Here is an 18,335-nt window from a genome sequence, read left to right on the forward strand (position 1 = left end):
GATGTGAAGTCCTCGATACTACTTTTGATTATACATGAACTAGCTAGTTTCTTCTTCTTCTTTTTCAGTAATAAGGGAGGCACATAGGCATAGTGCAAGAAAAAGAAATAAAACTAAATAAAGGGGCACATAAGTCTCACTTGTAAGAATCGAACTCAATATCTCTTGGTTCCGAAAGAAGCCTTTTACCACTGCACAAAGACCCCTTCCTTAACTAGCTAGTTTCTTAATTAAAATAATTTGACCTGACGCTGACAGTATTAAATTTGGCAACTATGCAATGCATGAATTATACATAGTTAGCTAATTCTTGTATCAATAACAAGCACATTCCGGTACTGCTAATATAAGATTAAATCCGGAACTTGGAAACCAAATTGACCGAGACAATGTGGAGGGAAACCTAAAATCAGGAACTAACCCCATGCATCAATTTTGTCATGGGAGCGACCGGATGGTAAAGAGCATAGGATAGGAAAGTATTCCAGATTCCAGAAAGCAGAATTATCACTTCCCACATTTGACCTCAATTAGTTTATCCATATGATACGATATGGGCAAGCTATCATTAGGTCGGGAAAGGAAAGGGATGCGGTGCTGGTGCACACGTTATTTTCATGAAACGTATGCCAGTGGATATTAGGTATACATTTTTTTTGTGTGTATTCTGGTATTTGAAAATCCAGCAGATCTCGACTAATTCAATTCAAGTCCACTAATGAGTAAAACTCTCCCTATTTTCTCTATTCAAGATATCAGGTATACATTTTTCACTAGATTCCTCCCGAGAAATTTTTCCAATTATAGAAATTATCTCTGACAAATCCTTATAATCTTGCCAAAATTGCACCCTACCTATCATCGAGTTGCATATGAGAAAAAAAGCATTGCCCACCTCTAGATTTGGTCCGGAGTGGCATGCAACTTCTGACTCCAATAATTAACTTTATTGTTAATATATATATATATATATATATATATATCTTCATTAAAGCATGTATTTTAGAAAATCACAGCCAATCGATCGATACGTTATATACACAAATATTACAAGCTTGAGCAGTAAGTATATATAATGTTCACGTAACTGAGCAATCCTCCCAAAAGAAATCATGGGGATCGAGGAGAGCGAAGAGCATGAAGAGAGCAAGTACAGAGGAGTTAGAGCCATGCCCTTTGTTATAGGTATGAGCTACAGAGTCGATCAAGTAGCTACTTTTCTCTGATATATGTTCCAGTTAAGAACGGCCTTTTAGTTTTCAATGTTCCGGGAAAGATTCAGTTTGATTTCCATCTCCTTGTTTTTATCAGAAAGTATACATATATCAGCCTCATTAGTCGTCATTCAGCATACACTCTTCTTGTTTTCACTATGGAATTGTACTCGCGTAGGGAATGAGACATTTGAGAAGCTGGGAACGCTTGGGACGGCATCTAACCTCCTAGTCTATCTGACCTCTGTGTTCAACATGAAGAGCATCACCGCCACAAACCTCGTCAACATCTTCAACGGAACCATCAACCTTGCCACCTTAGTTGGTGCTTTCCTCTGCGACACCTACTTCGGTCGCTACAAGACCCTAGGATTTGCTTCCATATCGTCCTTCCTGGTAATCTTTAATTTCACGTAATAGTAGGGGCCAAACTTTGATGTTCTGAAAAGGCCCCGAAGCAGAGCTGAATCATTCCTTTAAAGTGAAGCTGCTTTCTGAGAGTTTCTTTTACTTTGGGTCAACTCAGTTTAGCTGGTTTCGGTTTCCTGGTTCGTTTTGGATTTGATGTTTCCGGCCACCCCTTACTAAAATGGCATTTTCTGCTGTGTTAGGGAATGCTTGTGCTCACGCTAACAGCTGCAATATCGAAACTTCACCCTCCCCAATGTAGACCGGGCGAGACTGAAAATTGCCCAGGACCAAACACGTGGCAGATGTTATTTCTACTGAGCGGGTTTGGGTTTTTAGTCATCGGGGGTGGCGGGATTAGACCATGCAACTTAGCCTTCGGGGCGGACCAGTTTAATCCTAACACTAGCTCGGGCAAGAGAGGAATCAGCAGCTTCTTCAATTGGTACTACTTCACCTTCACTTTCGCAATGATGGTCTCCCTAACGGGAATAGTCTACGTCCAGTCCGATGTCAGCTGGGCCTGGGGGTTGGCTATCCCTGCGTTCCTGATGTTAATTTCATGCTCTCTCTTCTTCTTGGGCTCGAGAATATACGTGAAAATCAAGCCTGATGGTAGCCCGTTGACGGGAGTCCTCAGGGTTGGGGTTGCAGCAATTAGGAAGAGGAAGTTAAAGTTGCCCTCAGGGCCGTCTCTCGGGCTCTTTAACCACATCCAAAAGAGTTCCATCAACGCTCAGCTCCCTCACACTGATCAGTTCCGGTAATGATTTATCGACTACTCCATCATATATTTCTCTGTCTGTTGGTATATGTACATGAACATATATAGTAAACCATAATATTATGACTACTTACATTTCAACGTTGATATGACATTTTTCTGTGCAATCTAGTAAATGAACGATCTCCAATTAACCTTCCTAGTTTCTCGCAATTACTTATAAGAACCTCATGTTTGCGCAGATCTCTTGACAAAGCAGCGATCATAACTCCTGATGACAAGTTTAATGAAGACGGCTCAGGGGCTTCTCCTTGGAGGCTCTGCAGCATTCAGCAAGTCGAAGAAGTGAAGTGCCTAGTCCGGACACTCCCAATATGGACCACTTCAATCATTTACTATGTAACCTTAGTCCAACAACAAACATATACCATCTTCCAAGCCCTCCAAATGGACCGCCGCCTTGGGCCATCATTCAAGATCCCCGCTGCATCGTATACCGTGTTCTCAATGGTTGCCCTCACAATCTGGATCCCAATCTATGACCAGATACTCGTCCCAGCACTGAGGAAAATCACAGGAAAAGAAGGTGGGATCACCGTCCTCCAGAAGATGGGAATCGGTGTGTTCCTTGCAATTGTCACAATGTCTGTGTCTGGTTTTGTCGAGGGGCAGAGGAGGTCTCTGGCTCTTAAGAACCCAATCGGTGTTGATCCTATACGAGGGTCCATCTCGTCCCTGTCGGGGTTGTGGCTAGTGCCTCAGCTGGTTCTTGGGGGGCTCTCCGAGGCCTTCACAGTAATAGCCCAAGTTGAGTTCAACTACAAGCAATTCCCTGAGAATATGCGGAGCATCGGCGGGTCCCTATTGTTTGTGGGGTTCGCGGTGTCAAGTTATTTGAGCAGCCTACTGATCTCAATCATTCACCATACCACGAAAGGGAACAAGACCGAGTGGTTGCCTCAGGATCTTAACAAGGGGAGGTTGGACTACTTTTATTATTTAGTTGCTGCATTAGAGGTAGTTAACTTAGGTTACTTCATCATATGTGCACGGTGGTACAAGTACAAAGGAAGCAGTGAGGGTAGGATCATCGAGGAAGTCAATGTCGAGAAAGTTCAGACGGGAAAGGAACTTACTCTGTAACAATAACAAACCAAAAAAAGAAAAAGGAAAGAGGAATCACAAATTTGAAGTTTAAGATTCTGTTCAGTTATCTGACAAAGATGTTCTGCCATAAAGTATTTTTGAGAAACGCAGAGTAACTTTTTTGCAGTTGTATGCACCGTCAGTGAACATTTGCAAAGTTGCTGCTGCCATGAACCAGGTAGGTTGTCGGGCAATGTCGATCTGACTAAGAATGTCGAAGGTTTGGCCGCCGAGGTTGATTTCGTTAAACCAAGCTCTAGGGAAATGACTAGAAAGCCATAAGAACAAGAACCAGCTCCAAGGCCATGAAGCCATACCCGCACAAAGGCCATGAAAATATATTGTGTACCAATACAATTACGAGATCCAGAGCTTACTTGATATGTCCAAGCTAGTCAGCCACTAGGACGAGCATCACTTAGACAAATCGGGTGAGTTAGGAGGTATTGGTATCGACCAGCCACCGCCTTTAGTACAATGTTGAGCAGCATCCCGTTATCAGTGAGTAGCTTGGATCCGTTTCCATCTTACACCTTCTGTGAGGTTTTTATTGAATTTCATCTGTTTATGATGGTTGCCGATCAAAGGCATATCTCTCTCTCAAGTTGTTCTGCGCCCGCGGGACAGCTTTCGAGACAATGCTAATTATATATCGATCAGTACGTACAGTCATTTTCCAACTGAGGTATTTAAAATAAATAAATCCAACCAGCTCTAAAACCTTAAAATAACTTAATTGAATTTTCAATAACTATTTTAGTACACATTGGTTCTCAGCTATCCAAGCAACAGAGTCTGTTGTCCTCTGCTTAACCTTACCCTTCAGAGGCGATTCACCCCACAATACTAACATTCGAAACAAATTTGATCTCCTAATGCAAGATTTATATAGTATTAGCTAGCATATAAAAAGAACCATTCCCTTTTTTTCTTTTTCTTTTTGGGATAAATAGAACCATTCCCTCATACGTCTCCGTACTGTGTTATAGGTTTAAATTCGGTATTATTAACCCTAACCGAGACCTTGCGAAGGCAAAACCGGAAATAGGAACTAACCAATGAGGGTAAATTGCACGATTGGTACCAAACCTTTTACGTTCCTAACACTTTGGTACAAAAATTAAAAAACGTAACAATCGAGTACAATTTCTTTTCAAACTGTAACAGTGTCATATAAACCGTCAATTGTGACGACGTTATTTTTTGCTGACGTGGCTCTCACATGGACTGCTGAGATGTCAAGTTTGGAGAGGTGGCTCCTAAGTGTCAGCAAAAATTAACGCCGTAAATCTCAATTGACGGTGTGTATAATATTGTTACAGTTTCAAAAGAAAATGTACTCGATTGTTACGTATTTTAGTTTTTGTACCAAAGTGTTACAAAAAAAAGTTTTGTACTAATTGTGCAATGTACCATAACCAATTATCAATCTTGTCATGGGAATTATGTCTGGAGGAAAAGGAAAATACACCAAAAGCCAACAGCATGAAATGTTGGACTTCTCCAAGACTCCAGCTAATCAATGTCAAACATGATTGGATGCCCTAACGTCGGCCGATACCATCACCTCATATCTCATCTATTTCTGTCCTATGATGTGAATAACAACGTACATCAGCTCCAGTTAGTAACTTGGACCCGTTTCCATCTTATAAAGCAATTGTTTACTATTGGACTACATCATTATTATCTCACGACAATGAAAATTAAAATACATAAATAAATAAATAAATAAGAGGGCAAAAGAGCCAATTTCGAGGGTTTACGTGAGGTGACTCGCGTCTCAGCTCAGTACATTGGATATGTATTTTGATGAAAACAAAACCAGCCCATCTTCATCCTCTTGGCCGTGCCGTGACCACCGGGGTTTATTAGAAAAGTCAGAACTTTATTTTCTTTTATGGCTCGTTGGTCAATTAGCAATTAAGATTGTCTGTCATCGAACTATTTGAGCCGTTACATCAATACAGTAAAGTAGGAGCCAGTGTTCATTAGAAAAATATTCAATAAGTGTTATTGCGTTACTCATGCACCGATGAGTAACTCTCAATAAAAATACATATAAGCAAGAATCTGTTGGGCTATTATTGGCCTGTTTACATGCATTTTTATTTGATATTATTTAGCCAACTTGTTGAATAACAATCAGCGGAGGTACAGAGAACTCACAGGGGATTGTTCGAGGAATCTTTTTTGTTGAGGTGATTGTTCGAGGAATCGACAATATTAATCTGTCCTGAATATATGTAATTAATCTAGCAATGAATCCAATGATGGGAAATAGCTGGCTAATTTTATCATATAATAGATAAATAATTGAAACTTTCAGGCAATAACTTGGGGGACTTTTGTTAGAGGCAGTTAACTTAGGCTACTTCATAGTGCGTGCACGGTGGTACAAGTACAACGGAAGCAGTGAGAGTACGATCACTAAGCAAGTCGATGTGGAGAAAGTTCACACAGGAAAAGAACTCACTCCTTAACAATAAGATCCCAAAAACAAAAAGTGGCAAATTTGAGGTGTAAGGTTCCGTTCAGTTTTCTGGGAGAACTATTCTTGTAGAAAGTATTTTCCGGAAAAGTGAGTAATTTTCTTGGACCATCAATGAAGATTTGCAAAGTTGCTGCATCCATGAACCGAGAAAATTGTCAGCAATGTGGATCTTACTGGGCCTGTCCGGATGGTTTGGCCACCGAGTTTGATTCTGATAAAACAAACTCTAGGGATATGACGGGGGAGCCATAAGGGTCTGCTCAAAGGCCATGAAGCCATAAGGTCCTGCTCAAAGGCCAATATAATTATGAGATTAGGAGCTTACTTGATATTTCTAAACTAGTCGGCCACTAGAACGCGCATAATCAGGACAAAACGGATGAGTTAGGTGGGAATGGTACTGCAGGCCACTTCCTCAATTTATTACTATGTGAACTGCAGCTCCTCAGTTAGTAACTTGGATCCGGAGCTTGTGTGGTTTTTACTGGACTCCATCTCTTTATCATGGTTTCACTTTTCGATCAAATTAAGGTATCTCTCTCTCAAGCTGTTCTTCACCCGCATGACAGTTTCTTACACTACACTGTGCTAATTTTATATCAATTGGTATACAGTCATTTTCCGACTAAATTAATGTCCTCTGCTTAATCTTACCTTCAGAGTCGAGTCACCCGACATCAATAGCTATAACATTCAAAACAAATTTGATCTCCTAATGCAGGAATTACATAGTGTTAGCTAGCATATAAACAGAACCATTCCCTTTAAGGATAACAGAACTCTTCCTGCACAACTAATAAGTACATCTCGATACGGTCGTACGTTTAAATTTGGAACTCCGAAACTAACTGAGACAATGCAGAGGCGAAACCGGAAGTAGGAGCTTACCCATGATCAATCTTGTCATAGGAAAATACAACCATAAAGGAGCATTAACACTTCCCACATTTGTGCAACCTTGCTATATCCCCACGTTCTTGCACGGCTTGTTCTTTGAGCCCTGCTTCTAAATTCCCCCTCTTCCCGTTCTACAGTCCAAACCAGGCCGTATGGAGTATAGCCAAGTGGTAAGGCATCGGTTTGGCCTAATAAATAGCACAAAGTGAAATTTTCATTTGGGTTCATTCTTCATGACTTTGTATCACCTATTTTATCTCTTCCCTCCTAAGATATATTTTCCAGTTAGATAAATCATCTTATCTGACAAATTATTGTACACTCATGCCAAATTACACCTCTCTTCTGCATGTTTATACACGTATATGATGTAAGCCGTCTATTTTTTTTCAGTTACAATAGAGGCTTATGAATCTATCATGTGAACTTGACTACGGATTTGAATTGTTAAGTTTGATTATGTTCAGTCATCCGAGTTCGAGAGATGGATTGATTCAAACACACATAAAATTCAAAACCACGAGTCATTTTCCGGATATCATGACTGAATCCCTTAATCAGTTGCTCGAATATGATCTCCATCAAGTAGCTTTCCATTTCCTAGGACGTCACGGGAAATGAACTTCTTGAATAAGGGACATGGTCATCATGGCCTAGAATAGTCGCATTTTTCCGCAAAATGGCAGTTCCCGCAAAACAGAGCCTCAAAAGTTATTATTAAAAGACAGACCACCCACTGATTTTCTGATTCATGATCCACTATACACATGTGAGAACATGATCTCTCTGTCGAGGATAAGGTGCGTTGTAAGCTTTTGTGCTTTCTCCAACATAAACCAAACATACAAATAAATTAATAGAAATCTAGATTGGGCAGCTAGGCTGATCTTGAAAAAGAGCTTCTTCTTGGACCTAGAATTAAAGAGGTTTCTTGTTCAATTCTTGTAAAATTTTCTTTGAATCTACAAACGATTTGGCACATATTCATTCCAAAATTTTGAGTTGTGTCGATATATGATAATGAATTCAATCTTATATACTTATGATTTTGCTTTTATTTTTGATGTGAGACACAAGACAGTAATTTTCATGTTGGCCAGTCACCAGTATGAAATATACATATATATATATATATATATATACACATACAATAGGTTTTTTGACCCGTGCATTGCACACTACTGATATAATCATATTTACCTAATTCAAATTTTAATTATTTTTAGTCAAATTTCAAAATTTTCATAAAGAATTTTCTTTTTCTATAGTATATAATATCTAATAATTATATTCAAATATATTAAAGAATTGTGATTAATTCATATATTATTACTATGCTAGAGAAGGAGTAGTGATGTAATCTTTTTAAAATTATCATTTCTCCAGTTCGGTCAAATTTTGGTATGCCATAAGTTTGAGGATAATTTGTAATTATCATAAACTTTGAGGATATGGTAAAATTAAAATATTTCACGTCCAACTATATTTATGTCTATGTATTAAAATTATTAATAATTTCATTTATAAACTCCTAGTTTATATGCATTTATTAATTTAATCATATTTAGTTCTAATAATACGTAAATTTACTATTATACCACTATTTATTATACAGTATTGAGCTTTACATAATATACATATAGTATGTGATATATATAGATATGTATTTAGAAAATTGAAACAAGAACAAGCATTTATTATTTGGTTTGACCGGCTGCTGTCACATCTTCTAAAACCTGCAAGTCAAACCTCGACGAAAGCACCTTGTTTTACGTTGACTCAATTACACTTGTATATGGACTGTTATTTAGAACATACGTCATGTTCTTTTTTCTTTTTTCTTTTTTTATTGAATCACGAAATATTCTCAATTTATCATTAATTAATATTAATTCTCTATTTAAACATTCAACTCACCCTTCTTATAAAATATTATTAATAAAATTTATACACCAAAAGTCTATTCATATAAAATGCAATTTGTTAGTTGCATTATATCTCGTCATTTGATAATTGTATTGGATCTCTTCAATCAAAACCTTCACGTATAAATATTGGATCCCTATCTATAGTTTGCCAATTTCCACTCTTTGTCAATTCTTCTCTTGACTGTTGACGACTGTGAATCCTAATTAGCTTGACTGTGAATGACTGTGATTAACTTGACTGTGAACGATTGTGATTAATTTCTCGACTTCAATTCCAATAGCTTCAGCTCGACTGCGAATGATTGTGAACCCTAATTAGCTTGACTATGAACGATTGTGATTAGCTTGTGACGCAGCGAAACTAAAGAACAATTATAATATATTGATTCGCGCACGAATACCAAAAAACAATCTTCTATAACCTGTTGATTTTACGAATACCAGGGAATGTGCATCAAATTCGTAGATTCAATCAATGCTGAATTTGGAAAAATAGAGAAAATATTCTCTTGAAATTTAATTCATCCAAAAAACTCAACTATCTTTAGCCCTAGGACTTATAACGCTTCAATAGGCTTAAACGAAATTATAACAAAGGAAACGAAATTATAACGAAGGAAATAAACTGTTTCGTAAAATAAACTATTCTCTAAAATTGTAAAAACACCCAAATAACATAAAATTGCCCGTTTTCTGCAGTATCATTTGTCCTTAAATCGTCATCGTTCGAACTATTATCTTGATCTTCACGAATAGAGAGATTAATATGTTTCTGTTGTTTTCTCACTTGCCACTTGAATGCCTTCTTCTATTTACGAACTCTTTCTCTTAATTCTTCGTACATAAAATTACGTACACATCTTAGCCAATAAACACTTTCGCTGAATCTTTGCTTTCTTTATCGAGTCACGTGCACTTCGACCAACTTTGGCAACTGAATAACCTCCGAAATTGACACTGTAAGCAACCATGCATCTTTCTTTGCATTGGAAATTTCTTCATCTAGAATAATCTGAGCACAATAGTGAAAAATTTTATCATCTCCAATATCCTTTAATACGGATTTGTTGACAACGAACGTTGATTTTCCTTGATCATCAAATACAAATCTTGTAACTTCTTCTTGATCTTCATCTGGGTATATATCAAAAACTGGATTGGCTTCATCATATGATATGTCTTCGATCCTCCGATCCAATTCGTCCTCCTCTAACAGCACGACGTTGACTAGCCGTTCTTCTGGGCGGCATCGCTGATCCAAGAGCGAACGTGGCTTTGATACCAACTGACGCAGCGAAACTAAAGAACAATTGTAATATGTTGATTCGCGCACGAATGCCAGAAAACAATCTTCTATAACATGTTGATTCTACAAATACCAAAGAATAGGCATCAAATTCGTTGATTCAATCAATGTCGAATTTGGGAAAATAGAGAAAATATTCTCTCGAAATTTTATTCATCCAAAAAACTCAACTGTTTTTAGCACTAGGGCTTACGACGCTTAAATAATCTTAAACGAAATTATAACGAAGTAAACAAAATTATAACGAAGAAAATAAATTATTCCGTAAATTAAACTATTCCCTAAAATTGCAAAAACGCCCATGAATGATGCGGCAGAAAACGGGTAATTTTATGTTATTTGGGCGTTTTTATAATTTTATATCTTTCGTGTAATTTAGGCATTTTAAATTCCTATTTAAGCTTTGTTAAACCCTAGGGTTGAACGTTTTGTCTTTTGATCAATTAATAAAAATTGGAGCTTTCGTACTTTTTGCCCATTCTCGGATTTGATTCGAGTTGGATGTCAATTTCCTAGAAATTCAAAAAATCAATAGGGATTGAAGGTCGTAGTTCCGGTATTCTGCGGAATCAATGGGTCTGTGACAGATTGTTTACGTATACGTCAGCTTGATTGTTTACAACCATGATTAAATGATTCTAGATAACTGCTGAGTTATCAGGACTCGTGGATGCTTCCGAAGGGGCCTGCACTGTGGGTCGGATTGCATTTGTCCTAATTGCAGCAGCCGAAACAATGTCATGTTTTAAGCAACGCACCAGGAATACTTTCATAGTAATGTTGCAGCTTTTAGGAGGAATATGTGTCGGTGCCCGAAAAATAGATGCTTCATCAATATGTGTTACTAATTTACTACAGGAAGGTGTGCTCATTCCATTATCTGAAGCTACTTGCAGATGGGTCCATGCACGAATACATGTGGAGGCCACAACTGTGGTAATCAAGCTTGAAGAATGATGAGGTGAAACATGTCTAAGATTGAAGAAAGACTCATCATATTAAATACTATGAACTACTAGATAGGTAAAGGCAAGGTTGTCAAGATAGCTCGCAAAATCTTAAAATAGTGTGATTTCATGGTCTTGCACCGTCTAGGTTAGCTAGTTGAATTATAGGATAGTAAGATAGAGGATCCAACTGATCCTAGTACATGTCTTTGGTTGATTTTAAAGTAATTTTTGGACAAGCAAACCCGATTTTCCGCTGAAATTTTGGCCCATTCGATAACATATGATGGCAATGATGACGAATATCTTGACGATGATTTAAATGACATATGAAATTTTTTTATTATTATTATTATTCTTCACAATCATCGCTATCTTCTACAACTTGATTGGTGATGTGCTTCTTCTTCGCGTAAATGAAGAACTGTCAACACGTGTAACTGCAGCAATAGAGACAACAACATTGCGTTTCAAGCACGGCACAACCACTATAATGATTCCTTCTAACATTACGGGAGTTGGGCTATGTCTTGATTGCTTCTCCCAAGTTGTTCCTCCTAGACTTTTTCAGTGTTCAATAATGTTTGCTCCTCTACCTGATTCTCTACAGAAGATGCAGCTGCTTCCGTAGCGGCCAGCAATTTAAACGGGGTGTTTCCGATTGCAACGGTTGCAGCAGCATGGACAATAATGTTGCTTTTCAAGCACGTCTCAACCGATGCCCTAGACAAGATGTTGCGGTTTTTCGCAGAGTGATGTGCCGTTATCCAAAAAACCGTTGCTTTATCAACCTTTGCCATTGTCTGAAGGTAATCATTTCATTAACTGCCTTTGAGTACTTCCTTTTCAGCTCTGTAATTAATTGTTAATTGTCTATTATTTTCATGTTTTCGATTGCTGATGGGAGCACGATGCACTAACTTCTGTGGTTGCCACGACTGTGGCAATAGGAATGCGTGATCGAAATGCTGGATAAAAAGACTCACCACTGACAATGACAAGATTGAAGGATCCGGGATTAGAAAGGAAGCATCGAACCTGCATTCGTTTAGATACTATGAACTACTAGATAGGTAAAGACAAGATTGTCAAGATAGCTTGCACATTTAAGATAGTGTGATCTCTTGATCTTGCACTCAGCTTCCTATCTCGATCTCAACCAAAAGATCTAAAAGGTAAGGATAGGTCTAGGACAGCTAGTTGGATCATAGGATAGTAAGATAGTTAAGATCCAACCGATCCTAGTCCATGCGTCTTTAGGTAATTTTAAAGTAATTTGAGACAAGCAAACCCCATTTTTGGGTCGAGATTATGTTCCATTCGAGAACATATGACAACAATGATGACGAAGATCTGATGATGATTCAAATGATATATGAATTTTTTTTTTTTATTCTTATCATTGTTCTTGACGATCATCACTATCTTCTTCAACTTGATTGGTGATGTGCTCCTTCTTCGCATAGAGGAAGAAGCGTTAACATGTATAACTGCAACAGCAGAGACAACAACATTGTGTTTCAAGCACAGCGTGATCAGTACCTTCAAAGAGAGGTTGCCGCTTGTTGGAGGGTCATCTGTCGCTGCCCTAAAAATCAGCGTTTCATCAACATGTGTAAACTGTTTGAAGGTAACTCTTATTTCAAAGTCATAATAATAATGACCTCTAATCCAAAGAAATAGATGTTCTGTTGTTTTGTTTTGTTTTGTTTTGTCTGAAGTATTTTTGGCTTTCATGGTTCAATGAAAAAATAATTATCTTGCAAATGGGTTTCTGATGCACGGATGTGTGTGGACGTCACCACTGTGGCAACAGGTGAAACATGAAGACTCATCACACTGTGATAGGAATACTAACAAAATTGAAGAAACCGTATGATATTGAATGATACTGGTGATACACTGTAATACTAGCTATGATGATCCACTGTGATACTAGCTATGATGATATTGGTGATACACTATGAATGTTTTGTGAATTTTGTGACAGAACTGATTGTCATATATTTGTTCCTCTGATCATCCCCAATATAGAGTGCAATTATGCATTACATAATCCCTGATTATTTTGTCACAGGTCCCCGTGTTCCGGTATCTCATCATCTCTCGATTCACTTCCTTTATTGTTGATGTCCTGATCATCGCTATCTTCTTCAGCTTGAGTGGTGATGTGCTCCTTCTTCGCGTATCTTTCGCAGTAGTTTATGCCCACAAATGAGAATGATCAAACCATCTATTGATTGTGTTTAGTATCTTTGCTCCAATCTAAATATGGTAATCACTAAGCAGGGAAATTTTTGCAGAAGATGATCTTACTGGGCATAAAACTGTTGTACCATCTTAACTTTACTAACTGGTTTAAGTAACTCATGACATTTTCTGTAGACTTTTCTAGTTCTAGAAGATAGACACTTATAACACCATCAAATATTACAGTCGAAGCCTCAGTCCATATAGAAGACCATCCTCTTTCTCAGCATTAAGGCATAAACCACGACTCTATTCATTCCACTTCCATGGACGCATATCATAATGGTACATTCACACTTCTACTACTTCACTCTATCAATCACTTACAAAATCGAAAAACTGCTTCTAACATTCCTAAGTCAGGAAAGTTCTCACAAGTCAAACTCATACTCTCCTGAATCATCACTTCCATTTCAACACCAATAGTTAAATGAGGGCCAGGTTAACCACAGAAAAAGAAAAGGCATGACTATGAGGGCTATAGAGAAAACCAGGGGACACGAACAAACTTCACCTTTCACTTTTCAATCGTACTGATTCTTGTCTTGCATCATCAAGTAAGCTGCTTCACCATTGAGCGGATCCGGCGGATTTGGATAATGCAAAAGCTGGGGAAGGAAAACCTCGAAATCATTTACAAGGTCTGCGACAATTAGGAAAAAGAAAAAATAGATGCAAGTGGAAAAGAGTGATATCATTCGTCACTGATGAATGTGAGAGAACTAACTACAAGTATGAGAAGGGAAGGCTGTTTGTATTTACAAAAAACAGAAGAACATAACACTCACCAAACATAGGACTCCATGATTGGTTGATGACATCTAACCGAACAGACCTAAACCTGCAAATTGGCCAGAAATTCAACAGAAAGCAGTGTGTGTCGTGAATTAATTTACAGTGAAGGGATGAATCTGATTGCCAGCTTTAATAGGATCAGGGTGGCTCACATCTTGTCAACGTTTGGGTGATATATCTTGTTGATGAACCCATTTGAAGGAGACCTATATGATTCTGGGAGCTCAACGCGGATCTTCCAGACCCCACCTTCATATAAGCCTGAAGTGCATTTAGACGGGCATTAAAATGGGCGAGGACCATACGTTTCGGAAACCAAATTGGACCCCGATAAATTACATGATTTGCGTATTACCATTTTTCTTCTATCATGAACACAGCATGGAAACAGAGGGAGAGAATGGAGGGAGAGGATGTCAACAGATTAACAAAAAGTGAAGTGGGATTGATACTATACTATCTTATAGTCCGTGAAATTCCACATTGAATTCATTGAGCCAGTCATTCATTGTCTCCACATTGTAATCACTCATCATCCTAAATAAAACACTAAGCAGCATAATTCAAAGCTAAGATAGGATATTTCTTACCTATTAACTTCAGCATATACTAAACAACAGAATCTTAGAGGATACGCAGAATAACAGACCAAGGGCCGCAAAGGATTTTCTTTTCGAGTGGACTAACAGTCCGTAGTACATTTTAGTACCACTAGAGGTAAAGACCAAGAAGCGGGGCTATTGAAGACCACAAACTACGAAAGAACAACAGACTTTACAACCTCATAACATCCATCTCTCTTCTCTAGCTTGGAGACGACATGATTTATGCTCATAAATTGTACAATCCAACACCTTGAAAAAAGACAATCCAAGTTAAGGAACTAGCACTCTGTCTATAGTCGAGAGTAAGGAAGGGTCAACACATGAAAAACATCATTAACACGAAAAGCCAGCGAGCTTACTTGTGTCAGTTGGAATGCTTAAACACAGACAAGGTCAGAAATTTCAAGAAATGAAATTGCTTAGGAACACGCTGACAATGCTCAATTGAAATTGCTAGGAGGCTCTGCAGCATTCAGCACTTCGAAGAAGTGAAGTGCTTGGTACATACCCTCCCAATATGTACCTCGGCAATAATTTACTATGTCATTTTAGTCCAACAGCAAACATATACCTTCTTCTAAGCCCTCCAAACAGAACATGGCGTTGGGCCATCGTTCAAGATCCCCGCTGCTTCGTATACCATGTTCTCAAGGGTTGCCCTCACAATCTGGATCCCGAGCTATGACCAAATAATCATCCCATCACTGAGGGACGGAATCACAGTCTTCCAGAAGATGGGAATTGGTGTGTTCCTAGCAATTGTCAGAATGTCTGTGTCCGGTTACGAGATTCGGAGCTTACTTGATATTTCTAAGTTAGTTGGCCACCAGGACGAGTGTAACAAGGACAGAATTAACGGATAAGTTAGGAAGTAATGGTAACTGAAGCTCATCCTCAGTAACTTGGATCCGGAGTTTGGGTGGTTTTTACTGGACTCCATCTTATTATGATGGTTTCACTTTCGGATCAAAGGCATTTCTCTCTCAAGTTGTTCTTCATCGCGAGACAGTTTCCAAGACTCTGCTAATCTATATCTATATTTATATCTATACATCTATTTATATAAACCGGAAGCATTTTAAAAGTTCTCATAGAGAGCACATTCGTTTTTCATACTCTCGAGTTTCTCTTTTATTTTTTAAAAAATACAAATAAATTAATGTAAATATAGACATTACTTAACCATGAAATAAGTGAATAAGTAATAATAATAATATAAAATAATATCATAAAATAATAATATAATATAGTATAATATAATATAATTGTTCTTAATTCAATCTTATAGGCCGATTTATAAAGTATTTAAATAGGGTTTGTTACTTATATAACTTGAATAAGTCAACAATATTATGAATAAGATGTATCAATATAATTACATAATGAGGGTCGATCGAAGAATATGTTATGTATTTTTAATAAAGATATTGAATTGTCAAAATTTCAAATACTTTATAATAATTGTATTAAATTGAAGTAGAATTTAACTATTAAACAAATATATGTATTTTCCATCATATATGTATTGTGCATGATTTTATTTATTGGTTTCCCCGTGCATTGCAGGGCAACCCTCCTAGTTATATATCAATCAGTATGCAATCATTTCCAACTGAGTTTTAAAAAAAAACATAAAAATAAAAATAAAAAAGCCAACCAGCTCTGAAACCTTAAAATAATCTTTATCAACAACTATTTCAGTACGCATCAATTCTCAGATAGCTGGGTGATCAAGCAACAGAATCTATTGTCCTCAGTTTGGTCTTACCTTCAGAGTTGATTCACCCGACAATACTATAACAGTCAACAAATTTGAATTTGCCTAATGCAGGAATTACTTAGTGTTAGCTAGCATATAAATAGGACCATTCTTTTTTTGATGAGTATAAATAGAACCATTCCTTTTTCTGATAAATAGAACCCTGCCTGCATAACTAATAGGTACGTCTTGATGCTGTTGTAGGTTTAAATTCAGGACTCTGGAACCTAACTGAGACAATGCAGAGGCGAAACCGAAATTCGGAACTAACCCCTTAATCAATCAAAAAGCAGCATTAACACTTCCCATATTATATTTGACCTGGACAGATAGCACAAGTGAAATCTATCACTTGATGTAGTTTGTATCCCCTATTTTATCTCCTCTCCTATCATATGTTTCCTATCATGAAAATTATCTGACAAATCATTGTACATTCATGCCAAATTACGCCTCCCCTCTGCATGTTTATTTACGTATACGGTGAAGCCTTTCTTTTTTTTTTCCAGTTATAATGGAGTCTTATGAATCTATCATTTGAACTGGACTACGGATTTAACTGGTTAAGTTTTATTCTGTTCAGTCATCCGAATTCAAGAGATAAATGTGATTTAACACACGTAAAATTCAAAACCACGAGTCATCTTTTGGATATCATATCCGATTCCCTTAACCAGTTGCTCGAATATGATTTCCATCAAATAGCTTTCCGCAAACCGAACCCGGAAAGTATATCCTAGGCCATCCCGGGAAATGAACTCCTTGAATATGGGACATGGCCATCATGGCCCAGGATAGTCGCATTTCTTTTACATGTATTTTATTATGAAAATGGCACTTTCCGCAAAACATAGCCTCGAAAGTTATTATAAGACAGACCTACTGATGATTTTCTGATTCATGACATCCAAAGTCCAAATTCCACTATACAAATGTGAGAACATGATCTCTCTGTCGAGGATAAGGTGCGTCTAAAAGGTATTCTGCTTTCCCCAATTTTTGAAGGAACAAGATAATCCAAACATACCATTAAATTAATAGAGATATCTAGATTCGGCAGCTAGCTAGGCTGATCTTGAACAAGAGCTTCTTGGGCCCATAATTCAACAGGTTTCATATTCAATTCTCGTAAAATTTCCATTTTGAATTTATAAGTGATTTGGCATATTTAGTCCCAAAATCTTGAATTGAGTCGATAAAATGATGAATCCAAATATATTATATATTTAGGATTTTCTTTTTATATATTCAATGCGAGACATAAGTCTGTAATTTCCATCTAGGTCCGGCATCAGTTGAAAAAATATATATATATATATTTCTTTTGTGGGATTGGTTTTCAGGTTGAACAGACTCCATGTGTAGTCTATCGCGTGACAAACCGGGTTACCAAACTTACAAGACGAAATATATATATGTGTAATTCACGTTAGGAGAGTTTTCCCCTTAGCTTAAACTGAATTAGTTGCCACTAATTGTGCTTTCGATTCTACCACTAATTGTGCTTTCGAATACGAGAATGCTTACTAAAAAGTATCTATATGTTCATATATATATATATGAACTCGAGTGTTAGACTCTAGCGTTAAAGAAAAACGAAAATTTACGATACAATATTCTATTTATTTATAATAATATAAAATAAAATAAATTTAATGATATTTATTAATATGGATTTTGTAGTTGCAATTGTATATAACATACAATATAGTATTAATACATTACATTTACTTTATATGCATGTGAGGATATTTCTGTTGTTAAAGATATATCATATGAAGTCTTTTAAATCTTATGATAAAGTCTCTAGGTAATGCATTTATATTCAAATATATACATTATTTAGTTTGACTGGTTGCTGT

General features: G+C 37.1%; 2 protein-coding genes and 1 long non-coding RNA gene across 4 annotated transcripts; 2 read left to right on the forward strand and 1 right to left on the reverse strand.

Moving 5' to 3' along the window:
- The first annotated feature begins 996 nt into the window (after positions 1–996).
- Positions 997–3,602, forward strand: LOC116187583 (protein NRT1/ PTR FAMILY 2.9-like). 2 transcript variants are annotated; one of them, XM_031516380.1, is made up of 5 exons: positions 997–1,185; positions 1,393–1,610; positions 1,826–2,067; positions 2,263–2,385; positions 2,589–3,602. In XM_031516380.1, the coding sequence occupies exons 1-5, from the start codon at positions 1,113–1,115 to the stop codon at positions 3,487–3,489; spliced, it is 1,557 nt and encodes a 518-aa protein (XP_031372240.1). In that variant the 5' UTR covers positions 997–1,112; the 3' UTR covers positions 3,490–3,602. The 2 variants fall into 2 exon arrangements, with proteins under 2 accessions (XP_031372240.1, XP_031372239.1); XM_031516379.1 differs by having other exon boundaries at positions 1,826–2,385.
- A 7,891-nt stretch (positions 3,603–11,493) lies between these two features.
- LOC116189396 lies at positions 11,494–13,328 on the forward strand. The gene is made up of 4 exons (XR_004152394.1): positions 11,494–11,873; positions 12,015–12,137; positions 12,531–12,694; positions 13,142–13,328. It is a non-coding gene; the product is annotated as an uncharacterized LOC116189396 (long non-coding RNA).
- LOC116189395 (ubiquitin-conjugating enzyme E2 5-like) lies at positions 12,995–15,509 on the reverse strand. The gene is made up of 4 exons (XM_031519049.1): positions 15,286–15,509; positions 14,262–14,370; positions 14,103–14,155; positions 12,995–13,922 (listed from the first exon to the last, which is right to left on the reverse strand). Exons 1-4 carry the CDS (start codon positions 15,311–15,313, stop codon positions 13,882–13,884), a joined length of 231 nt encoding a protein of 76 aa, XP_031374909.1. The 5' UTR covers positions 15,314–15,509; the 3' UTR covers positions 12,995–13,881.
- Between the last annotated feature and the right edge of the window lie 2,826 nt (positions 15,510–18,335).

Source organism: Punica granatum, chromosome 8 (genome assembly GCF_007655135.1).
Source record: "Punica granatum isolate Tunisia-2019 chromosome 8, ASM765513v2, whole genome shotgun sequence".
In the NCBI taxonomy this organism is placed as follows: domain Eukaryota; kingdom Viridiplantae; phylum Streptophyta; class Magnoliopsida; order Myrtales; family Lythraceae; genus Punica; species Punica granatum.